The sequence below is a fragment of the Chinchilla lanigera genome, unplaced genomic scaffold, assembly GCF_000276665.1.
Source record: "Chinchilla lanigera isolate Chin_1 unplaced genomic scaffold, ChiLan1.0 scaffold00029, whole genome shotgun sequence".
In the NCBI taxonomy this organism is placed as follows: Eukaryota; Metazoa; Chordata; class Mammalia; order Rodentia; family Chinchillidae; genus Chinchilla; species Chinchilla lanigera.
In genome coordinates, this window is record NW_004955430.1 from 1,922,403 (window position 1) to 1,947,820 (window position 25,418).

General features: G+C 42.5%; 2 protein-coding genes across 5 annotated transcripts in view; one reads left to right on the plus strand and one right to left on the minus strand.

Moving 5' to 3' along the window:
* The window catches only part of Mettl6 (methyltransferase like 6), a 22,693-nt gene extending 11,846 nt beyond the window's left edge, over window positions 1-10,847 (minus strand). Inside the window, exons 1-4 of one of the 4 annotated variants that reach the window (XM_005387304.2) lie at window positions 10,718-10,837; window positions 9,506-9,883; window positions 7,924-8,058; window positions 2,714-2,884 (exon numbers count right to left, since the gene is read on the minus strand). In XM_005387304.2, the coding sequence (XP_005387361.1) occupies window positions 2,714-2,884; window positions 7,924-8,058; window positions 9,506-9,760 (561 nt within the window). In that variant the 5' untranslated portion in view covers window positions 9,761-9,883; window positions 10,718-10,837. Of the gene's footprint in view, window positions 1-2,713; window positions 2,885-7,923; window positions 8,059-9,505; window positions 9,884-10,669 lie in introns of all 4 variants that reach the window. The other 3 variants (XM_005387305.2, XM_013515679.1, XM_013515680.1) reach the window with 3 other exon arrangements.
* A 40-nt stretch (window positions 10,848-10,887) lies between these two features.
* Window positions 10,888-24,498, plus strand: Eaf1 (ELL associated factor 1). Its single transcript, XM_005387303.2, has 6 exons — window positions 10,888-11,140; window positions 13,179-13,273; window positions 15,217-15,353; window positions 17,797-17,993; window positions 20,439-20,672; window positions 22,088-24,498. The coding sequence occupies exons 1-6, from the start codon at window positions 11,038-11,040 to the stop codon at window positions 22,132-22,134; spliced, it is 813 nt and encodes a 270-aa protein (XP_005387360.1). The 5' UTR covers window positions 10,888-11,037; the 3' UTR covers window positions 22,135-24,498.
* The last annotated feature ends 920 nt before the right edge of the window (window positions 24,499-25,418 follow it).

The following is a 25,418-nucleotide window of genomic DNA, read 5'->3' on the forward strand; positions in this document are numbered from 1 at the left end:
TTTTTTTTTCCAGTACCGGAAATTGAACTCATGACCTCGCACTTGCCAGGCAGGCGCTGTGCAGCTGAGCTTAATCCCCAGCCCCTCTTTATCTAAATCTTGCATTTTTGAGCTGACTAGTACCTGCAGTATAATGCTAAATAGAAGTACAGTCAAGTGTCCTGTAGTGTTGTTTTTGTGAGCAATCGTCTGCATATATTACAGTAGTGTCAAACTATAATGGAGTTGATCACCTGATGACATCATACTTATTATAACACCGTAACACATTGTACTGTTTGTGCTGGCGCTGATCTAAACAAACCTACTGCACTGCCAGCTGTATAAAAATACAGCATGATTATGCACAGTACATGACGCTTAATGATAATGAATGACTGTGGCACTAGTTTATGTATTTAGTACATGTATTAGTCTGCTTTTCATTATTAGAATAAAATACCTGAGGTTAGAAATCTTTTTTAGAAAGTTTTAAGTCAGTTTGATAGGTTCAAGAGCATGGCACCAGCATCAGCTCTGGTGAAGGCATCATGATGGCTCCTAGGAGCTACGCGTGAGAGAGGGATCACACAGCAAGACAAGAAAACAGAGCAAGAGCATGGACTGGATTTATACGTCTTTCACAAGAAGTAAACAGAGTTTCAATAAGAAAACTTTTAATCTCTTCCAAGAGCAGCCTCCAGTGGCCTAAGGACCTCTTGTACCTGTGGTGGTGAACCTATGGGCCATGGGCCACCAGCAGCCACACAGAGCCCTGCCCTCTGTGATGATGTCACAAGTTGTATGAACTGTTACTTCGAAACTAAAACCTCAATATTCAGGTTTAACTGCAGTGTTGGCACTCTGCAATGAGTAAGTGGATTTTGGGCTGCAGTTTGGCACTTGGTCTCACTTGCCATCGCTGTCATATACTGTACTCTCCAAGTTCTACTGCTTCTCACATTGCCACACTGGCGGCCCAGCTTCCAAAGGATAAACTCCTGAGGCAAAAATTCAAACCATGTCCAAACCATTGCACATTATGAGCTGTATTTTCTTCTAATTGCAGAGTGTACTCCTACTTATTAAAAAAAGCTGACTGTGAACCAGTATACTTATGTATCTTGTGCTCACTGCGTCTCCTGAATGCATCCTGTTTCTCTTGTTCTTGATTTAATCTTGTTATCATGTTATCATATTGTGTTGTCATGACCCAAGAAGTAATAGGCTGTAACATACAGCCTACATATGTGGTGGGCTCTACAGCATGTGATAGGTTTGTGTGCACGTACTTCACCATGTTTGTACAATGACAAAATTACATTCTGTCAAGTGATGCATGATCACCGGTAACGTTCCAGATACTTGTCTTACTGTATCCCTATCTCCAACTCTTCCTGAATACCTGAAACTCCTCGTTAGTGAAATCAGTCAGTAAATATCCACCACTCTTTCTGAATGTTCCCTTCATATTCTTAGCCTCACAAAAAACTGTCTCCTGAGGACATTTCTCCCTTCAACCTCTCAAGTCAGGCTGTGTTTTCATCATCCTGTGCCACTGGGCCTAGTGATGGGGCTGATATCCTTACTACTTCCCATGCATTCACCTTTCTTCTCTCTAAACTCCTTCTCCCTGAATCTCTTGTCATCAAATTATATTACCTACTACTCCTTACTGTTACTGTCATTTATCAGTTCTAGTGTCACTTCCTCCATTCTTTGAGGAATGTATCTTGTGGTTTACTGTCCTATTCTGAATGCTATTTCATTTTTTACTTCAATTTCAGTATTTCCAAATATGCTGGTCTCTTAAAAATTTGATCTTCTCTCTTCTAAAGATCTTGTTCTCCACCCTATCTAAACTCTATCTTACCCACCATGGTAAAGTCCTAAACCTTCTCAACACTAAGAAACAGAAGGCTTCTGTATTCTCTCTCACTCTTTTTTTTGTTTTTTTTTTTTTTTGGTCTTTTTGAGACAGAGTCTCGCTATGCAGTTCAGGCTGACCTTGAGCTCACTTTGTAGCCCAGGCTGGCCTCAAACTTGCAACAATCCTCCTGCCTCAGCCTCCTGAGTGCTGGGATTACAGGCATGTGCCACCACGCCCGGCAATCCTCTGTATTTTCAATCCCCTCTCAATGTTAGTCAAGTCACTCTTTATCCTCCCTCCTCCATCTCTTCAGTTCTCTCTAGTTCCTCATCTTTAATAACCCTTTGCCCTTGTCTAGACCTCCAAATCAGGTGATCCTAATCTCTCTTCCCTGATCCCTTTTCTTCTTTTTGTCCAGTTAAAGTCAAACCAATGTGGCAGGATCTAAATATCAATAAAACCCATACTGGATCACGTTCTAGGCATTGTACTTTTTATAGGTAAGGAACCTAAGGCTTGAAGAGGTAAAAGTACTTGTCTAAATGGTGATGCCAGGTTTTGCACTCACATGCTCTCACTCCAGACTGTGTTCTTGACTACTAAATGATAACCCCACCTTACAAGTATGACTACACAGATTCTCACAACATCATCCTTGCTTGCAGGTTGGCGAAGCTGTGCCCAGCAATCAAGGCACTGCAAAAACCCAGTTATAGTGGATGTGTTATGCAAAAAAACCCTTAGCTGACTGCACAGGCTGCTTAGTGAGAATGGAGACTCTGTGGCCAGTACCTAAGACTCCGAAGGAAAGTCAGCAAGGGGATCAGGATGAGCACCTCTTAAGCACGGCCCCAAATTACTAACCTTGTAAATGTTTTGTAAGACGAGGCGCATCTTTTCAGGGTGAACAGCTGACAGCACAAATATCAACATGACAGCATCAACAGACTCTCGTGGCACGTGATCCACAAGGTCATCTTTAGTGAGATCACACTGGAATACTTTGCATCTCTCTGTATTATACAGTGGATTTTGCTAGCGGGAAAAAACAAAAACAAAACTTAAGAATCGTACTAACATATATAGAAACATATAACATTGAAAGGAAAGCCTATTTCCCCTTGTGCAGTGCTAAACAGAAATGATCACTTGTTACTAGGTAAAGCAGAACAATGAATCATTCACATATAAAATATCATTTTTAGCAAATAACTTTTAACTGAGTATAAAGCTGGCCTCAGTCCTCTGAATCCTCCTTTGAATGGTCCCCTACAAACCTAAACCTTATGAGAAGCCCTTTCAAATCCCCTAAATGGGAAGCTCCCATAGTTTTTTCTGGGATAGATTTTCTCTTGATGCAGTAAGCTAAATAAACCTGTGTTTCTAATACATACTGGTTGTAACTCATATATAAGACTATCATGAAGAAAATTATTCAACTTTTCTTTCATGTAACTGAGGACCTGAGTAAATATTAAAAAGTTACTAGTCAGGAAAATTCAGTATCAAAAAGATGTCAGTTCTACTTAAGGCTCCAAGTACAGATCCAGTGAAATCTCAACTGAATTTCAATAGATTTATAGAAACTTGACAAGGTAAATCCAATTTATCTAGAAGCAAGAATCAATTTTTAACATGAAGAACAATGAAGGAGATACTGTTTGTTATGGTTTGTGTCTCGACGCTCCCCCCAAAGCCTCATGCGGTCATAGGATTCTTTTGGAGGTGGCTGAATCTAGAGTGTGCTGGGATTAAGGGTGGGTGATTGCTGAATCAGTGCACTGATGGGATTAGTACTGCCCTAATCCAAGTAGACTGGATACAACAGAAAGGACAGAAAGAAAAAGGCTTATCTTGCACTTGTTGCTTTTGCTGTTTTCTGCTGCCATGCGCCACCCTGCCTTGGAGCCAGCAGATTATGGGCTGAAACTCTACAAACTGTGAGCTAAATAAACCTTTCCTCCCTTAACCTGTGAGTGTTACACGTAAGTAAGACACAAAATATAGTAATAAAACAATGTGGTTTGAGGGTTATGACAAAGAGTTCACTTTGAGACAGAATACACCTGTGTGTATATGAATTTAGTATTTTATATGACTCAAAGACAAAGGAAAATTAGTAACAAGGCAGGCAATAAGGGAGACAAGTCACATAATTTACTGTGTTCTGACCACTGGCTACCCAGATACACTGACAGACTTCCAGTTTTGGCTCAGAAAGGAACAGATGTGGAAAAATATAGCTCTCATTCTTGTAAGAAAATACCTGGAAAGGTAGCAAAATAATGACTTTTGGTAAACTCACAAAAAAACAGATTACAGAATCTACCATCCCCAAATTTGAAAAAAGACAAATGCCTTCAGGGAGACATAAGACCCAAGCACTCCTTACTGAGGCCGCAGCCTGCAGACTGAAAAGATAAAAGTAGAAATCCGACCAGTTGCTAGAGACCAAGAATGAGTAGCAGAGTGTGAAATCATAGGGCTGTTCCCAGTCCTCGGAAGCTGTTTCCAGAAGAAAACTTCCAGGTTCTCAGAGAGAAAACAGTGCTCTTTCCGGTCCTAGCTGTTATCCTACCCTTTAAGGAGGAAAAGGCTGAATCTGCAGTGGAAAGGTCAACTGATGGCTGTAGCCTAAGGTCACTGGTGGATATCACTACAGCTTCAGGCAGGAAAACTACTCAGCCCAAACCTTGTCAATCTGCAGGGAGAATAGCTTCGGGATCACAGTGGGGGTGGGGAAGGGGTGGTAAATAGGTCCTGCATCTGGGAGGGATGGGCAAGAAAAGGTCTAGTCTCACAGAAGTAGAAACACTTGTGAAGGCCACATCCTTGACACACAGGCCCACTCCACAGTTCAAAAATGGAGGAGCGCTGAGTGCTGGGGCACACATCTGTAATCCCGGCACTCTGGGAGGCTAAAGCAGGAGGACTAAGAACTCAAGCCCTGGCTGGGTAACGTAGCAAGACTTTGTCTCAAAATAAAAAGGGCTGGGATATACCTCAGTGCAAGAGCAGGGGCTAAATCCCCAGTACCACACAACACAAAACACTAGTAATACCTACTCCTACACTCCACAAGTCACCAGCAGTAATAACTGTGAGTTGTAACTAGGCTGTGAGAGACAGGAGAGTACAAAGGGAAGAACCAAAGCCAGAGTGAGAGGAAAAAAGCCACCAGAGGAGCGTGCTCTGTGGCCCACAACAGCAAAACCTCGCATAGCAAGAATTTCTAACACAGCCTAACTCCTGACTAGGTGACTGCAAATCCGTATTACCTCAAGCTATTACAGCCCTTAACATGTTGTACGGCAACAAAAAAGTAAAAGGCATGCAAGTCTGAAGAAAGCAAGCTATCAAAGAACCAGACTCAAATATGACAAAGACAACAGAACGTACAGTTTGGGCACTTAAATAACACAAAGACACTAAAGGAAAAGATACAACATGCACGACCGGGTAATTTTATGGATGGAAACTGTATTATACTATATCAGATTTAAATGCCGAACACCCAAAACATGGTAACAGAAATAATGCTGCTGATGAGTTCATCAATAGGAACACCTGTATCTAGAAAAGATGCAGTGAACTTGATAAGAGGATCACAGATATTAAACAAATTGAAAATGCTTTTAAAGAAAAAAACCTTAAGAGGAAGAAACCACAAATAACATTTAGGAACTGTGGGATAACAGTAAATGGTATACTATACGTGTAAATGGAATACCAGAGAGAGAAGAGAGAACAAGAGAATTAGAAATTATCTGAAGAACTAATAACTAATTTTTTCCAGATTAAAAAATATAACAAACTTATAAAAAATTGGTAAGTATGTCTAAATTCTAGGAGTTAAGAACTAAACTAAGCATAAAGCTTTAGTACCTTAAAAGAAAAAGATTTATAAATCTGACATAATTGAAATTCTGTGTGAGAAAAGAACCACCATAAAAAAGTGAAAGAAGTGGAAGAAATGTGTGCAATATATATAGCAGGCTCTTCCGAGTACATTCTAAGAATAAAAACAAAATGACAAATCAATAGAAAAATGTGCAAAAGTTCTGAACAGACAATTCAATAGATACTCCACATAGAGGGGAATTTTCTTTTTCTGGTTTTCAGAGACAGGGTCTCTGTTGGTATTAACTATAATGACAGGTCCCGCGAACAAGGTACCCATAGATGAATAAGAAAAGGTAAAAGAGACAAGGAAAACAAGAGAGCTAAAAATCTGGGATCAGGGGGCTTAGTCTCTCAAACTGCGGTGGCCCTGATCACTCATCTTAATCACCTTTTATTAGAACAAAGAACGTGACTAAAACCAAAAGGAGAAATTCATTATCCCTTTCCAATTCTGCCTCTTAGCCGATGATAACAATCCTCAGGCAAGCCTCCCACACCCTGCACCTCGTTCACTCAGTTCAGCTGGGGATCATAAGCCGACCACCAGTTATCAATCCATTAGTAATCACAGACCTTTCCCCACAGGTCTCGCAGTATATTTCAGGCTGGCCTTGAACTTGTGGCAATCCCCTGCCTCAGCCTCCTGAGTGCTGGGATTACAGGGGCGCCCCACCACACCCAGCTTAAAGCACAGTCTGGTTTCTTGTTTACAGTTTAAACCAAGTGCTCAGAATAGTAACTGGCACATACTACACTGTCAATAAACATATGTAAAGAAACTCATAAAGGCAGAAGAAAAATATGTGTATTTACATACTAGAGGACCTTTAACTTCTTTATTAATAAGCAAAAAACAAAATATGGAGACACTGGAGAAATTATAAATTGATATAATCTTTTGAGAAGGAAACGACATTATTTACTAAAATTTAAATGTGTATGCTCTTCTTCCAAGGAATTTCTACTTCTTCCATTATATTCATTAGAGAGAAATATGTACACAATAAATATGTATACACTAAATATTTTGGGAAGTATGTGGATTATGTGGTTCACACTAATCCCATTTGTAAGAGCAAAAAACTAAAAATGATATAAATGAATATCCATAGGAGTACTATTAAATGAGGTAGGACATACTATGGAATATTGTAACATGTTAAATATGTGGTAATCTACATGCACTAACATGAAAGACTGCAAGATGTAATATAGAGCAGACAAATCAAGTTACACTAAATATGATATTACTATGTTTAAAAAAGTCTGAAAAGTTGATGGGGAATTAGATATTGACGTGTTGCCAAGGTGTCCTCCACAAACCTATTAATGGCAAAAGTAAATATTTTTACAATGGAAGAATCAGACGGCTGCTGATTTAATCACCTTAATCCAGTGATTAAAACTAGTATCACTTTAGTGAGATCACCAGGCATTATTGCCTCCTGACAAGATACCAACAAGCAAGATACATCACCTATCAAAATATTACTTGCCATAAAATATTTGTCTAACTTTTAATTTATAAGAAATACAGAAATAGAGGGACAAATTAAATAATAGCACAAAGAAACAATCAGGCCAACTTAGAATGTGGGACTTTAATATACAAAGTAGATTTGAACTCTCTGAAATTCAATGTCAGTGGTGTAAAAAGGTAAGGGACAGGACACAAGTATTTTAAGCTAAAAAGATTTAAATGACATAACAGACGTGTAAGAGGTAGTCCTTAGTTGGATTAAAAACAGCTGAAAAGACATCGGGACCTACTTGGGAAAATCTGAATCTGGAATGGGTGCTAAGAGGGTATTAGAGGATTACAGTTATGTTTATTAGGTATGATAAACTAATTATGGTTGTATACAAAAAGGCCTTACTTTAGGGGGAGATGTATACAGGTGTATGTATTTAGGAGTGAGTCTTGATGTCTAAGAGTTCAGTAAAGACAATTCTATAAACAAAAAGTTTAAAATATTTAGGTCTTGCTATGTTTTTTCCTACATTCCTTGATTAAAGCTGTGTTGGGTATGTCTGTAAAAGGAAAATTACACTTGCAGTGATTTTAGCTGATTAGCTGCAGGGAGAGGACTGGAATCAGGAAAATGGGGAGAGAGGCTAGGTTGAACAAATCTAAGAAAATAGCAATATACATACATAGATGGTGCACCAACCTTAACATATTCGACTGCTCTTGGAGAAAAATCACAGGCATAGGCAAAGATATTCAAATCTTCCTCTAAAAGCGGGAATAAACAGTTCCCAACTCCACAGCCAGCTTCAAGAATAGTCAATTTTTGACCTTCAAACTGAGGAAAGAAAACCCCAAATTATAGTAATTACACATGCATAATGAAAATATCCAGAATGTAAGAGACAAAATCTCTGACCCAGCAGAACAGACAGTAAGAGAATTCACAAGCAAAAGTCAATACTAGTACTTCACTGATCATCACCTGACACTGGATGGCTTGGTGTGGAGGAAAAACCTAGTATACTGCTTAACTGAAGAGACTCTGGAGCAAACCTGTGCACAAATCCCAACTCTCCTCTGCCCCTGAATCCTATTCTTGGGCAAATCATTTAAACAGCTTTGGCCTTCAGTTTCACCTGCAAATGAGGACAATACTAACACAAGTCATAGAATTCCTACAAAGCTTAAATGAGAGAGCACGTGTAAAGTTCATAGGAAACGGCCCAGATAAATAGTTCATTAACACTAACTATCTTATTATATAATGAAGTTTTTTTTATTAGAAAGCCAGCAAGATTTGGAAGATCTGCCACAATGTATAGTATGGCTTCAAAACTGGAATAATTAGAATATAATAAACTCATTTATTAGAAATATGCACTAGAATGCAACCCATTTCTCTCCTTTCCCTACTATTAAGGGCTTATTATTTGCCATGGTACTTACACATTACACATTTAATACAAGCTGTGGTCCCCTTTTATTCACATTCACATACAGACACACACACACACACACACACACACACACACACACTTTGATACCCAACTGCAGGAGGCCAAGGCACTGCGCTGTGAAGTTTCACACACCATTTCTTATTTAACTACCTGGTGCATTTTTCTTTCCTAACATGAAAACAAAATCTTCCACGGCCACCACCAAGATGCCATGTGCTCAGTGTACACATCAGACTGCTTCCTCCTGAACTGTACAAGACCGCTGGAATCCTTGGCCATGGCATTCAACGCTTCTTCCAGGGTTCAGGAAATCAGGCCACAGGCCGGACAGGGAAAACTGCTACGGAGAACATGAAGACCTGGCTGCCTCCTCGCACCTGCACAATCTGCGGTCAGCTGTTCAACTCCAAGCTCTTCAGCTCCTTTCCGTAACATTAACTATCATTATTTCAATATGTCACTGACGTTCAGAGTATGAATATTTACTGTTCACAACTTTCAGCTTAGCTTTAAAAAATAGAAAACAACCACTAAAGTCTCTCCTTTGTATTAATCCAGAAATTGCTAAAACTACTTGAACAGTGTATTTGTCTCCAAAGGTACAAAATATTTTGATAGGCTTCATAAATGCTCTACTTCGTATTCTGTACAGGAATGCAATATAACATCTCTCTTCTATACATTTTTTTTTTTTTTTGGTACCAGGATACTCACAACCTGGCGCTTGCCAAGCAGGTGCTGTGCCACTGAGCTATATAGCCCCAGCCCCACTTCCATACATTTGAAATGAAGAACAGCTCAGGGTAAGGTGAAATACCAGCTTACCTCCCTACACGATTTTAGCTCCTCAAACTCTCTGGTGGTCCAGTGTCTATTTTTGAAAAAATTGGTGCTATTTCTTTTGTAGAAAAGGTCCCAGTTCTTCTGAGCCTCATTTTCCAGTTTTTGCTGTTTAAAATCAGACACCAAAGCTTGGTCACTCTTCAGTTTCTCTTTTTCTTCAGAGGTGAGAACCCTTGCCTGCAATCCTTTCCTTTGCAAGGAAGCCATCTCACAGGGGGCTGCTAATACATTTAACATTGCTGATGATTCTCCACCTTCCCATAAGTTGAGAAATCCATGCTGATACTGAGCACCAGAGTTTTCTCTCAGATGCTTTTTTTTTTTTTCAGGTAGTTTTCAAACCTCAGCGTCACACGGCGCCTTGCAGGAACAAAGAATAAGATTCTGGTTAGTGGCTCTAGGAACAGTTCTTTAGAACACAGAAGGGGCGGTTCTAGAATAGCTTCTTCAGACACTGGCTTAGTTGTTCTGGAACAGTTCTTTCAGATGCTGAGTTCAATTCACGAGACATGAGATACCATACAGACACTTCCTGCTATACGCTGTAGGCAGAAACGTCACACAGACGAAGACCCAGTCCCTACTCCCAAAGAGCTCACATTCAGAGGCCGCGTCTGCCTCCTGCATTGAACTCTGGCACAAAACCGGAAGTGGTCAACTATTGCAATAAATCGGTTCCGTTTGGAAAAACAAGACAAAACAAACCAGAGCTGAGAAACCCTGGGACAAAAATACTCCATTTCGGTGCCCGTGCAAAGAGCGATTTAAAAAACAACACAACAGCTGCCCGAGCTGGGAGCGGGGAGTCAGCTGCCAGACAGAAGTGGGGTCACGGCGTCCATAGGGCCGGACACCGCTTTTTTCCGAAGAGATGGCGCTAAGTCTGGGTGGCCTGAGTCTCGGATCGCACTCACAGGAGGCTGACGCACGAACCGGAAGGAGGCGTCCCTTTCTGGGGACGGAGGCCCTCGCAAAGGCCACCACGGCCCGAAGGAAGCGACCCAGAGACTCGCGGCTGCGGTCCTGGGAGCCACCTCCTTCGGGACGCTCGGGATAAAGCCGGCTGCGCCGGTCGCCGGGGCCCCGGAGGGCGGCCATGCCAGCCGTCAGCCCCGCGCCAACCTCGTCGCCACGCTCTGGGCTCACCGTCATCAGCTCTCGCCTCACCCGCACGGCAGGGCAGTGCGCACTCACCGCTCAGCCAGGCCAGGCCCTGGGAAGGGCAACCGGGCAGCCAGCGGAGAAACCCGCAATCTGAACAGTGGCCGCTGCGTCCGGGCGGCTTTCGCACGCCGCAGGACCTCTCCAGCTACTTCCGATAAAGCCCGGAAGTCCCGCCCCACGCCGGAAGTCCTGCGGCCTTGCTTCTTTGGCGTCTCCCCGACCCCGACGAGGAGGAGATTTGTTTCCGGGCCCCCGGTGGGCGCCGGCCGGGCTGTCGCTGCGCTGCGTACCGGACGCCTGTGCGAGAAACTGAGGCTGCGGCGGCGAGGGGAGAGCGCTGATCCGGGGCCATGAACGGGACGGCGAACCCACTGCTGGACCGTGAGGAGCACTGCCTGCGCCTGGGAGAGAGCTTCGAGAAGCGGCCGCGGGCCTCCTTCCACACCATTCGCTGTGAGTCGGCGCGCGCCACGCTGCCCTGCGGCCGCCCCGGCCGGCCCCGCTGCTTCCTTCCTTCCCTCCCCCGGCGCCCGGAGCGTGGGAACTCCCTGCTAACGTCCGTTCCCTTCTGGGCTACCCCCGATCCTCTGGAGCCTCGGTTTGTTTCTTCTTCATTTTTCTGAGATCGCTCCTCCCAGACCAAGCCTTTTGTCCCAGCTCTTCTCCTACCTTACAGTCCTAAACGTGCCCAAGGGCTTCGGCTCCTTCCTCACTTATGCCGCCGCCGAGCTCTTGAGCCAGCCTTCCCTCTTTCATCGCGGTCCAGGTCTGCCTCGGTCTCCCTTCCCCTCTCCCCGCTGTTCTGTGATCCCATCAGGGCCCTCCACTTTTACTGGATTCTCCCCGGTTGCTGTGAGCCTCGTCTCCTTACTCCATCCTTTCCTCCGCCTTCTTTCCTTCTCTGCTTTGGTTCTGGCCACTCTACTCTTGTGCGTATCCCATCTGCGGCCAAGGAAATGACGCCCTTTTGCGCCTCATCAAAGCCTTTCCCTTCTTTTCCGTGCCTCATTTCACACTGATGTCTTTTGAGGTCACCTTTACTACCCGGACTTCTGGACTAGGTCCCTTGTAGGTTTTGTTTTTGTTTTTGTTTTTTTCTGGTACCGGGAATCGAACTCACGACCTTGCGCATGCCAGGCAGGCGTTGTGCCTCTGAGCTATATCCCCGGCCCTAAGATCCCTTGTAGACGAAAAATAAAATTAAAATTTGTGAGCTAGGCGTACACTACAGCACGGACTATGTTTGGAAACAAGAGCAGACATAAGGAATATCGGGAGAGTCATTGTGCTGGACCTTTCCCTACGTGATTATAGACTTCGTGGAGAAGGGCTGCTTCCACTCCGTGTTTTGGGTAAAGATTGGGCACTCAGGATTTGGTTGACAGCGCATCCCGCAGTGATTCACAAGCTTCGGGTTTCCTGTAGCACTAACACTGGTTAGGACTTGTTTTGTCAGAGGAGCTAATAGATGTGACTCAGCGCATAAGAGGAGGGTGGGTTCGATCATGAAGTTCCTTCCATCTTTGTGTGGTCACTTGTTACGCATTTCTGGGCTTCCTTCTGACAGCAGACCCAGCTCTTTGAAAGACTGAATATTGGCAGACCATCTTTTCCCGACTTTACTGAGCTGATATTTTCCTTCAGTGAAGGGCAGTGTGGAATTTAAATGAGATCGGTCACCTATGTACCTGGCCTGCAGTTGAAGCAAGTTGTGCTTATGTGAAGATGGTTATTGGTGTTGTGTAACTGCAGTTCATAAGCACTAGCAGGAGAACCTTTGGGGATACAGTTCAGCTGTCTGGTCTGAACCTCTGCAGAAGTATCTTTGTCTATACTGTGGAACTTGGGTGTGGTAAATTCTAATTTGGACAGGTTCTGTGCCAAATCAGCTTTTATGATGCTATGGCCTTTCATGTGTCATAGAGGGTTTTACAATCAAAACTTTCTTATATGTTCTACTGTTTTTGATCCTCACAACCCTAATAAAACATCTTATTATGGATGATGAAGCATGAATTTCATCTGTCCTTTGGGAGAAGGGATATCTTTGCTTTATAAAATGTGCAAATTCTAGCCCTTCCAAATTTTCCAATGGAGGTTGGTGGAAAAGTACTGTATGTATGTGTAGGTGTCCCTTAGTAGTTATTGAAACTGAATGAAGATACCTTGGAGTTCATTGTACTGTGTCTACTTTTGGGTATGTGAAGTTTTCCATAATGAAATGGGTTTTTTAAAAAAAAATTTAAATTAGGTTTATTGGCACAATTTAGATATGCATAAAGATCATATTCATCATAGGAAATGTGTACCTGTGTACGGTATATTTTGATTTATAATGAAATAGTTTTTTAAGAATTCTAAATCATTTTTGTTTTCCGTTTCGTTATTCCAGTTTTGTGAATAACAAACACTTTTAATTCTTGAACGAAATGCCTAGGAAGCCCTTATTCTAATGTAACTGGTGGAAAATCTTCTTTTTCTTTGCTTACAGATGATTTTAAGCCCGCTTCTATAGATACTTCCTGTGAAGGAGAGCTTCAGGTTGGCAAAGGAGATGAAGTCACAATTACGCTGCCACATATCCCTGTAAGTTTATTCCATTGTTGTTGGTTTTAAAACTGGACCACAATGAATCCTCATAGTTTATGTTACTGCAATTTGAATCTCCCCTGTTGAAAAATATTTAGATTTCTAAAGTGCCAACATAAATGAAAGAGAAATTTGGCAGGATGGAGTAGGGTGGAGTTTGTTACGAAGACACTTGTTTAAAATGATTGTTTAATTTTTCCCAATCCTCTTTCCCCCTATGTGCTATATAGTAGTCAAGATTCCTGACTGGACACCTAGGCCCTCAGTTAGGTATGCACAGCTTTTGTCTCAAGTAACTCTGCTGACATATAACCGTAATAGCTCTTGAGCATGGGGCAGTCAAAAGGCAGGCAAGAGTAAGAGTGACATGTTGATATCTGCTAAGGAGTTATGAGCAGGTTGATAGTCTTGGGAAGGAGCTAGAGGTTTGGAGCATTCAGCTAATTTAGGGATCAAGAATTATATTGAGCACTTGACAGACTTTTGTGCAACCCTGCTCAGGACATCGCCCTGAGCACAAAGCCCGAAGAGTCACTCGAGCTCTTAGTGAACATATGTCATGGTGTTTCACAGCTCTGTCCTGGAACATAGTTCCTTTTAGGTGCTGATAATATGAAAAATTTCTGGACAGAGAGACCTGGAAATGTGTGTGCTTAAGAAAAATTATTTGTCCATCCATCCTATTTTATTACCTGTTGCCTGTGGCAGGTTGCATCATCTCCCTTTGGACATTAGTTTCCCAGATGTAAAATGGAGTTAGTTAAATGGTCTCTAAGGTATCTTCCAGCTCTAGATTTTTCCTGCATAAATAAGGAAGCAAAGAGCCAGGCAGTTTTTGATTCTAAACAAGGCATTAAATCCTACATTGACAAATTTTTAATTGAATGACTACTGTGTACTGGCCATTACTGAACACTAAGAATACAACTTTGAACACAATAAGCACATTTCTTGCCCTGGTGGAGCTTGTAGTCTGGAATTTATATAAATATCAGAAAACATAGCACTTATTCTAGAAAATCAAGGAAGGATCCCCTTAAAGGTGGTAATCTTTGAGATTATCTGACATTTGAGTAATTTAGAAATTCAGTGAAGATGTAGCAGGCAGAAGCTTTGTGAAAGCCCTGAGGCAGGGATGAGCTTGAGAATCCGAGAGGAGTGTGCTCTGAAGCACAGACCAGGGGCGGATGGTACAAGGCCGGATGGCTGGCTTACAGATGTTGTCCTTGGGCTTGAGGGTGACTTGCTGTTGCAGGACTTAGATGCGTGAGTATCAGGAGCATCGTATACTTACTCTCAGCTACCCAGAATAATAACCTGCTCTTGAAGAATGCTGTGTTACTGACGTGAGCGGGAAGCCCTGTGCCTTGCAATTACCGAGAAATACAGAGGTTACTCACTAGCTTTACTGTACATAGTGCTACCTCTACTCAGTGTGGTACATGTAGTAGTTTTTCTCACTTCACACTTCTGCTGTTCTTTGTAATATTTCCCAATTTCTTGAAACATGTACAGTAACTAAAAATTGTTACACTATTTTTCTTGATTACCTGCAACCAGCTGCAGTCACAGATTCTTGCTACATTATTATTTCTCTTTTGTTTTGTCTGGGAAAGCGGAACGATTTAAGGTAGAAATCCGGCTGGGTGTGGTGGCAAAAGGCTGTAATCCCAGCACTTGGGAGGCCGAGGCAGGAGGATCCTTGCGAGTTCGAGGCTAGCATGGGCTACAAAGTGAGCTCAAGTCCTGCCTAAACTGCATAGTGAGACCCTGTCTCAAAAAGACAGAAAAAAAAAAAAAGAAATCCTTTTTTTCTGTTCCTTTTGAGTAGCTCTGATAAAAGATTTGATGAGGTAGAGTCATTTGTAGCATCAGTTTTGATATTGATATTCATAACTGGAGTGTTTAGTTTGATCATCTTATACTTTTGTGGCACACAGGGATCCACACCACCAATGACTGTGTTCAAGGGGAACAAACGGCCTTATCAGAAAGACTGTGTGCTTATTATTAACCATGACACTGGTGAATATGTACTGGAAAAACTCAGTAGCAGCATTCAGGTCAAGAAAACCAGGTAGGTGAACAACCAGATAAGGATTTATATGCTGTTTCTATACCTTTGTATTACCTGTTCCAGTTTTATAAGAATGTAAATAGCTACTGGTTCCTAGTGTTATATTGATAGTGGTAACAGCTCCACTTATATTTTCTCAGACATCATTAAAATTTTTTTCGCCGGGCGTGGTGGCACACGCCTGTAATTCCAGCACTTGGGAGGCTGAGGCAGGAGGATCATTGTGAGTTTGAGGCCAGCCTGGGCTACAAAGTGAGCTCAAGGCCAGCCTGAACTGCAATGCGAGACCCTGTTTCAAAAAGACAAAAAAAAAGTTTTTTCCTCAAATGTAATAAAAAAAAATAATGCTTTTAAGATCTAAAACATGGAAGTCATTGGGAAAAGCAAGTTACTTTATTAATTAAGCCAACGGAGTCGGTCTCATGATTGTTGATGTAGTACAGATGTCGATACAGTGTATTGTTGATATCTTGTTGTTAATATAGTACCATTTAAAGGTTAAGCTTTATGTTTATATAGACTTAGAAGTACAAAAGAATTATTGAATAACTTTATTAGGGTAAAACATTACTTTCTTAACAGGATACACTTGATAATACCAAAATAAAACTGCCCACTTTCTTAGATGGTGAACTTTCTTCAATATTTCATTCAACAGGCATTCCCTATCTAATGGAAGTAACTAAGTGGTTCTATTGGTTACATTGTAATACAGTAATTATAAATACAGTAATTGAGGGTTGGTTTTTTTTTTTATTTTTTATTTTTGGTCATTTTAGACAGAGTCTTGCTATGCAGTTCAGGCTGGCCTTGAGCTCACTTTGTAGCCCAGGCCGGTCTCAAACTCACAACCATGCTCCTGCCTCAGCCTCCCGAGTGCTGGGATTACAGGCAGACATGCGCCACCACACCGGGCAGTAATTGAGTTTTAAAAGAAGTGTTAGAATCTGATGCTTTTCTGTTTGTGTTTCCTCAAGCCATTTTTCTTTATTCACTCATTCTACAAAAAAATCCAACTGTTGCCATTTATTGAGAGGTTGTATATTAGGCACTTTGCCATATACTCTATGTCTTTATGTACATTATCTTATCGAGTCATGAGAAACTTCTAGAAAGATGCTGTTATCCTAGAAAACAAAACAAAGAACAGATGAGACTAAAAATTACGGAGGTGTTATGACTTAACTAAACCCTACTGCCATAGGCAGTGTATCATGGAGCCTTTTCTCCTATTGTGCTGCTCTGTATATTTGTATCTTTCCCTAATAGTGAACCAGATGCTACTGTTACTCTTTGGATATCTGATAGTGGTGATCTATTACTTTCTGTTCCCTGTGATCCGGGGACTGGCGGATTGGGTCACTGGGATACTTGTTAGACATGCAGAATCTCAAGACCTACCAGCTCAGAATCTGCAGAGGCCTCCAGGTGATTCGTGCTGTGCTAAGTTTTAAGAAGCACTGAAGCTAGCCTAGTGGCACAGACCTGTAATCCCAGCTCTTTGCGGGGCTTGAGGTAGGAAGATCACAAGTTCAAGGTTAGCTTAGGCAGCTGAGCAGCTGAGCAAGACCCTGTCTCAAAAAAAAAAAAACAACAACAACAACAACAAAAAACATTTAAAAGGAGGGCTGGAGATATACAGCTCAGTGGCAGAGCATTTGCCTAGCATGCACAAGGTCCTAGACTCAATTCCTAGTACTGAACAAGAAAGATAAGGAAAGGAGGGAGAGAAAGAAGAAAAAGGTAGCACTAGACCAGTTCCCTTAAAAATGGATAGAATTTTCTGTTTGGTGTCGGACTCTGTGACACAGTGAACAAGCAGTGAACAAATATTTGTGAGCTGGCCATTTTCAGGAGCTAGCTGGTTCACAAACTTGTATACTCTTGATTATAACCTTATGTTGCATGCAAGTGAAATAGTCATATGTTCTGTTAGTAAAGTGAATTCTAATAATAACAGTCCTACACTTGTATTGTTTCCTTTTTGTTGTTGTTGTGAGTTTTTTGTTTTGTGGGTTTGTTTGTTTGTTTTTGAGACAGGATCTTGCCATGTAGTTCAGCCTGGCCTTGAGCTCACTATATAGCCCAGACTGTCCTGGAACTCATGATAATCCTCCTGCCTCAGCCTCCTGAGTGTTGGGATTACAGGCTTGAGCCACCGTGCCTGGCCTGTATTATCTCCTTGATATAAAATGTAAGCTTCTTGCAGGTAGTAATGCCATTTTACTTACCTCAGTATTACTGATTCACAGCGCAGGATTGAAATGCAGTAATCACGTAGATGTTCAGTAAGTAGTACTCAGATAAAATCATAAATACTGGTAGTTTGCAGTGGTCTGGAAAAGGTATGGGGTTCTGCAGAGACGTCTCGATGCTTAGTTACCTGGACAAATTTGAGAACCACTGTTTTCACCCATCTGCTTTAATGTCTGTCTCATCTCAGAGCTGAGGGGAGCAGTAAGATCCAGGCCCGAATGGAACAGCAGCCTACTCGTCCCCCGCAGCCGTCACAGCCTCCTCCACCTCCGCCTCCACCACCTATGCCCTTCAGAGCTCCAACAAAGCCTCCAGCTGGACCCAAAACTTCTCCCTTGAAGGATAACCCCTCGCCGGAACCTCAGCTGGATGACATCAAAAGAGGTAGAGACCATTTTCTGGAGCCACGATAGCTATAATATAGAAATAGAGTGTGAATGTTCTTTTAGGGATCACAAAGCTGCTGTTTTAACATGACATCCTGGACATTGACTACCACTGTATGCCTGTGACCCTGGCTATTTAGAAGGCTGAGGCAGGAGAAATACAAGTTCAAGGCCAGCCTGCGCAATTTAGCAAGACTACCTTAAAATAAAAGGAGCTGGGGATGTCGCTTAGTGGTAGAGCGCTTTGTTGGCATGTGGAAGGCTCTGCATTCAGTTCCCAATCCTGCAAAAAGAACATTTTTTCCCTGAAAGCTTCCTTTTCCAGAGCTAGTGAGCGTGGGGAATTCTGTCACCTATCACATTTGCCAAGGGTGAATCCAGGAACAGTGGCTTGAATTGTGGCTGCCTTGCCAACATTCTCAGAGGCACAGCCATCTAAAGCTCCACATGGTTTTGGAGAAGGAAAGGGTTGCAGATGTTAGGGGTGAAAACCGAATGGGACAGTGTCTGAGCTCTATGCTGATAAAGTATCTGAGTTAAGGGGCTGTCTTGGTTACTTTTCTCTCGTAGTTGGGACAAAATACCCGACACCCAAAGTTAAGGAAGGGAAGGTTTATTTAGCTCATGGTTTGTGGAGGTTTCAGTCCATAATCAGCGGGCTGCTGTGCAAGGTGGCATGGCACAGGGGCAACCCTTTAAGTGGCAGAAGATAGCAAAAGCAGCAAGAGCACAAGGGGAGCAAACAAGCCTCTTCTCCTCTCTTATATTGTAAGGAGGCTACCCTGCTTCCCAGGGCGGGTGTAGCACCCGCACAGTTTCCATGCCCTCCTCTTGCACAGGCTCAGGATGAATACAAAGTAAGGACCCTGGCTCCCTGCTGAGTCACAGTTAACCTTCTAAACTTCTCAGATTGACACAATGAACCACATCCTACAGCAGGAAAGGCTTGTGCTTTTCACCCCAGGATGCAGAACAGCTCAGTTACTTAGTTAAGTTTCTAGACTTTAAGTTGACACAATGTATCAACCATAACGGGAGGCATTTAAAATAGTGTGACCAAGCCGAGTGTGGTGGCCCAGGCCTGTAATCCCAGCACTGGGGAGGCTGAGGGAGGAGGATCATTGCGAGTTCAAGGCCAGCCTGGGCTACAAAGTGAGCTCAAGGCCAGCCTGAACTGCATAGCCAGACCCTGTCTCAAAAAGACCAAAAAAAAATGTGACCAAATGCTTTATGCTGACGCAACGTGTGTAAGCATGAAGGTGGCCACTAGACCAGTAAAAATGAATTTAGGCCTAGAAGGACATAGAACTTTTGCTTGGTGACAAGCTTACCTTGACTTTCTCTCCCACACAATGGATCATTTTGGTCCTCCAGACTATTAAAAATTATGAGAGTAAGTGTCATAGTTCATATTTATAAGTTTCATTAAACAAAATTAAATTCATACTAGGAGAAGATAGGGAAAAATAAAGAATTGTTCTTGGGAAGTTTGCCTTTTCTACTCTATAAAAATGCTGCCTTTTCACAAATAATCTCTTTTTGTACTGTACATAGTAGTTACAGCTCTTGTTTCAGTTTTTCCTCATTGATACTACAATGTTGTGAAAATTTCCACTGCAGTCAAACAGGAATTACATGTGCATGGTTAGTTGTTGCCAGTTACGGTTAAAGGAACCATCACTGTTTAGGGCCATGTGGTGTATTTGGTTAGGAAAGTGTGACATCTTTCTTGATGTACCCTGTAACATCAAAATGGCTAGGTAAAACATGCCTTCTCTCCCATACTTTAATTCTATGAAAAATGCAATATTTGACAGACATGTTCATTAGTCAGATAAGTCTAAGAGCGGAGAAGAGGAATGATGGTCTACCTTTTTTTTTTTTCACTTGCCGTGGTTCTTCCTGCAAGCCTCCGTGAGAACGGGAAGGGATCTCAGGGCCTGTCTGTCCTTTTTTTCTCCAGAGTGGCTTAGAAAACTCATTGCCTTCTCTGGCTGGGTCTCACTGTTGTTATAGATCCAAAGTAAGCATTTTCGACCTCTCTAATTGCTAACTCAAATATTTTCCTATTCCTTTTAGCGTAATACTCTTCATCTCTTACTGGGATCTTATCCCATAACTCACCGTCTTTTGAAAAGTAGATCAGTAATAGACTGAGTTTGTTTCTCCTACAGAGCAGTCGTTATTCTGAAACAGCCTGCTGTTTATTTTGGGGGAATTTAATGTTTTCATTGTCTCTCTGGAAACAAGTTAAGACTTTTGTTTGTTGGTTTTGGTTTTGGTAATTTTTATTTGTGAGCTTTTTAAGGAATCGAGGAGGAGGAGTTCGTTGTAACGATTCCTTACGTCTATAGGTTTTGCCAATGTATTGTGTATAGCAGCGCCTTCGCTGCGCCTCGAGAATGCTCGCTGAGATGACCATGTCACACTCATGTCATTCCAGAGCTGAGGGCTGAGGTCGACATTATCGAGCAGATGAGCAGCAGCAGTGGGAGCAGCTCCTCTGACTCTGAGAGCTCCTCAGGAAGTGATGACGACAGCTCCAGCAGTGGAGGGGAGGACAACGGCCCGGCCTCTCCTCCACAGCCATCACACCAGCAGCCCTACAACAGCAGGCCTGCCATTGCCAATGGAACCAGCCGGCCGCAAGGAAGCAACCAGCTCATGAACACCCTCAGTAAGTGTGCTTTCGCTGCAACAGCTGAGTAAGGGCTGTGGAGCAGCTTCTGCTTCTCTTACGCCAAACTCTGTAAACCCGAAGGCATTTAAGGTAAGGAAAGGCTCTTGGCAAAGATGATCCGGAGCAGAAAGGCGTGTGTTACCAAATAGCAAAAAGGGGTGCACAAAGTTGAAAATCTGTTCTTTATCTTTTCCACTCCCCACTGGCACAAACTGGGTTTTGTGAATTCTTGAAAATGCTGAAACAGAAATGGGTGGGCTCTTTGTTTTTGTATTTACCAAGTTTAAGGGGGAGCTACCAGCCACCACACTGTTCCTTCCTCTAGGTCTTCTATGAAAAAGAGTGCACTGCCTCTTTCTGGAGACCTGCTAACCTCTGGCAAGAGGGGAAAGAAGGAATTTTGGGTGGTTTTTACTGCAGCTGATCTAAAGTAAACAGGAGAATCAGAACAGAAGTGTTTTAGTTTTGGAGCTGGAGAGAGGACCGATGATGCTTTTGTCTCACTGGTGTGATGAATGTTCTCCCTGTTGTTGCTTCCTCTGTGGAGGTTGGAAGGTCTGGCAACTATGGTAGGGAAACTAGCCTAGTTAACCAGCCTAGTAGTGGGCTATCTAGTGGCTAGGTAATCTGACCGTCAGCCCTGTGGGTATGTTTGGCCAGGTTAGTCTTCATTGTGGGGCTGTGCTGTGCATTATAGAATGTGTGAGAGTCCCTGACCTCTGTCCACTAGATGCCAGCACCACCGCTCAACCCCGTCAGCCGGAAGCATCTCAAAACATTGCCAGAAGTGCCTGTCTTCAGCATAAGTGGATGTACATGAAGAAAATCTGGCCTTACACAGCCAAGAAGTTAGAAGGCCTCAGGACCTATATTAACTTGGAATGTCCCTAAATTAAAAATTCTGTGTACCAAAAAAGAATAGGGGCTTTATAAAGCCAATTAGGTCAGAGTGGAGGTTTAAAATAATATGATTGTCTTGGACCAGAGGTATACCAGTGGGATATTGGTTTGGGATACATTGGTGTAAGTAGCATTCAGCTTCCTTAATGGGAAGCCTTACTTAGTGTTTTCTTAGCTTTGATAAAGCAACTTAAGGTAAATAATTCTTCCAGATGATTTTTTGTTATTTATAAGTATTTTCTTACTATTTATTAACACGTTTGAAAGTTGTTTCACCTACTCCTTCCTCATTCTATCCTAATAAGCAATATTGTGGTGCTTATGAAATAGCAAAAATAGTATTTCTTTAAAATCTTTACTGCACCAGTTTTTTCAGTGAGCCAAATTGATTTCACTGTAATTAAGTTGAATTGGCAAGGTTTTGCTGTCGTGTGATAGCCAAATCAGTCAACCTAAATGAGGAAGTCATTTTTAAATTCTGTGCTTTTGATTGGATTGTTTTCTTTTAATAGGAAATGACTTGCAGTTGAGTGAGTCTGGCAGTGACAGTGATGATTAGCACCCGCTCTTTCAAAATCTACTTCCTGGTGCAGAAATATGCTACAAGACCAGGCTACTTTCTCATGGAGTCCCTTGCCACAAGGAAAATGCTGTGGATCAATGCCTATAAGGAGTTCGAGGCTTTGGAACTCTCTGATATTCGTCTTTAACTTAGTGGTGATGGGTGATTTTCTTATGTAATTTTTGAATAATCTATCGCAAAGTTTAAGTGTATCTATAGAAGGACTAACAGAGTTATATTTCTATGTGGTTAACATTTTTAATGAAAAACAGACAAGTGTGCCCTGGGCTAGGTTATTCAAAGGCCAGGTCTCCACCAGGTCAGCGGTTCAGTTTTAAATCTCAGTAGCCACCAGTTTGGCCAAACGGTCTGCCCCAGCGAGGTGAAACATTCTTTGAGGGGTAAAGAGGAAGAGGGAGGCCTCAAGCTGCATCACAGAGGTGTGTTACAGCCACTTGGAATTGCCGACATAAAGTGGTAAGGAAGTTTTCTGATCCAGCCTGACAAACCTGGGTAGAGGTGGACTCAGTGGAGTCCTGGAGCGTCAGCCGGGGCTGCACACTGAGGATGCTCTGGCTCAGCCTCCTATTTACAGGAAAGGGAGGCACATGGCTGGTTTACCACCGGTGTTCTGTACCCAGTCCATCTTCCCTCCCCCGAACTTCACTTACAAGAATCAGAGATTTTCTATACATGGAATTTATAGTGTACATTAACGTTTTTACTGGATTCAAAAAGACAAAAGCTCTAGGTACTTCCAGCTAGAATTCAGATCCCAACAGTCCCCAAATGCTTTAGGCTGAGTGAGTGAGCAGATTGAGCCAGCGGCCACTGTGCTGATGCATGGGACTCAGTTCGGTTGAGGCTTTTAGTTCCACGTGGACCCATCCTAGGTGTCCTTCGTGTAGTGAGTTTTAGCAGGACGGGAACGGGGCAGGAGTGGGAGAGAGGAGTGTGAAGGAACCCTCTCTGAACAAATGAGCCAGCAGTAAATTTCCAAAAACCAAAATCTCGATAGGAGTTCTGAGTTCTGCAGCACGGAATGAGCACATTCTTTGATCAGATCTTTCTGCTTATGATTTTGTACCACTGTGCCTGACTCCTAGACTAGTTTGAATTTTTATATAAAACTAGAAGAAAGTCACAAGATTGCCTTCTGCAGTGCGCAGTTTCCAAATGAATCTGATGGTGTTGGGAACTGATCACTAGTGAATGTCCCACACCGAGGGGCTGTGCGGTGACCTGTCCCATGATTAGTGTGGAACAGCCTATTTCTCTAGTTTGAATGAATGTGTCCCAGGAAATTCTTATCTACTTTGGTTCTGTGGGCATCGAGACATTAATAATGATTTTCCTGCCTCCCATTCCTCCACTCAGACGGCCTCTCCCCAGCTAGTGGAGGAAAACAGTCCGGACCCACAGGAAATGGACGGTCCACGATGGGGGCCGTGGGGAGAGCTGCGGCATCCACGTAGTGACTCCAGTGAGCTGCACTGGGAGGAGGAGCCGCTGCCTCGCAGCAGCCCGCAGCGCTGCCCGTGTAGGCGGTGGGCACGTGCTAGTTCTTGTGGTGGGGTCTTCGCCCATCCTGAGGGCTCAGGGGATTCAGTGGCAGGTAGGAACTTATTTATAATGAATTGATTGATAATTCTTTTATAATTCCGTGGTAATGATAGCTCAGGGAAGGTTAAGGTCACGATTGGAGATTTGAATTGTTGCTGGTTGTGGGAATTATTTCACTGCTCTTAACTTGCTCAAATTGAAGCAGGTTCCAGGAACTTGAACTAAAATACCTATTTACCCACAATCCCCAAGGCTTGATTTATGTGGAATTTATGATGGAACTGTGGTTTTTGGCCTATTGAGATGTTTGCTTCTATAGGAAATACTTGTATGTGGCACTAGGCGTGGTGAATCACGCTTTCTGAGCGTCAGACTCTCTCCCTTGTCATCCGTCCTGCCCAGGTTATTCTCTAGCACAGCTCTGGTTTTTGTTTTCTACGTAAAGCCTTCGTGGTTCTGTCTTCCCGCAGAGTAAAGGATTTTTTTCTTTTTGGGAATCAAGAATGTGGCCTGACAGATGACTTCACAGGTATCTTCGTGCCAGCTAAACTGGACTGTTTCTTCCTGTGTCCATGCCTTTGCTGTCTGTCCTGCTCCCCTGTCACCACTCCAGGCCCCAGTCCAGGGTTCTGTAGTTTCCGTCTCCATGGTCTCTTCCTGTTTTGACCCACGTGAAGTGCCCTGTGAGTACAAGCTGACCCTTTTCTTACTTGAGCTCTGGCTGGTATGAGCTCCTTAATAACAGGAACTATCATCACAGGACTAGACCTCCATGTGCTTATAGCCTTTCGGGGAGGAGACAGAGAAAACTAACCAGTGAAGTACAGGGGTTAGGCATAGAAAAAACATTCCAGGCGTTTGGACAAAGCTGAGTATTTCTGTGCTGAAGTTTCTAACTAGACTGTTAGATTGTTTTTACACAGTGTCTCAGCACTGTGAGGCATTTAGGCCAGACTAGATCTGACGTCTGAGGAGCCATGGCAAGCCTTAGTAAAACATGTTGGGGAAACATAAATGAAACAGATTTATAGTAATGCCACTCATTTCTGTAGCAGAATCTTTTTTTTTTTTCCTATGTATGGTGTGCTTCAGTGGTAGGAAAACTTGAAATCCTTATTTCCCTATTTCAGAGGGTGGTTCACCAGAAGAGAGAAAGAGAAAAAGAGTAGGAGAAGGAGAGAGAGAGAGAGAGAGAGAGAGAGAGAGAGTGTGTGTGTGTGTGTGTGTGTGTGTGAGTGTGTGTGAGTGATGTATTTATTACATTATTTTGAAAGAGAATTATTTGTCTGTTATGTGGATATATATATATTAGCTACAGCCAAACTGGATATTCCCATTTGGCAAGGAATGTAGGATTTCTGAAACTCAGGCCTTAACCAATAGATTGGAAGATAAGACCAATTGAAGCATTATGAAATGTATGTTTTATTTGCTTCTGTTATTTCTGTCTTGAGTTCATTGTCTCATTTAATGATATTTAAAATCTTGTGCCTAAAGTTCATTTTGCATAATTATGAAGTAGACATGCATGTTTACATTCATGTAGAATATTTGTGATACAGTTTTTTGTTGTTTATTCTCTTAAAAGATCACTATATTTAAATAAAAATGAAGGTAGCAATACACTTAACGTCTTCATAGGTTTTTGTTTTCTTACTAGAAGTCAGTGAACAATCTTGTATTCTTTTAAGCCTTTGTGTTTAAGCCTAATTAGCTAA

Coding starts and splice junctions, on each gene's coding strand:
- Eaf1 (XM_005387303.2), top strand. CDS start 11,038: ATGAACGGGACGGCGAACCCACTGCTGGACCGTGAGGAGCACTGCCTG. Junction 15,354..17,796: donor ATTCAGGTCAAGAAAACCAG/GTAGGTGAACAA, acceptor GTCTCATCTCAG/AGCTGAGGGGAGCAGTAAGA. Junction 20,673..22,087: donor CCAGCTCATGAACACCCTCA/GTAAGTGTGCTT, acceptor TTCTTTTAATAG/GAAATGACTTGCAGTTGAGT.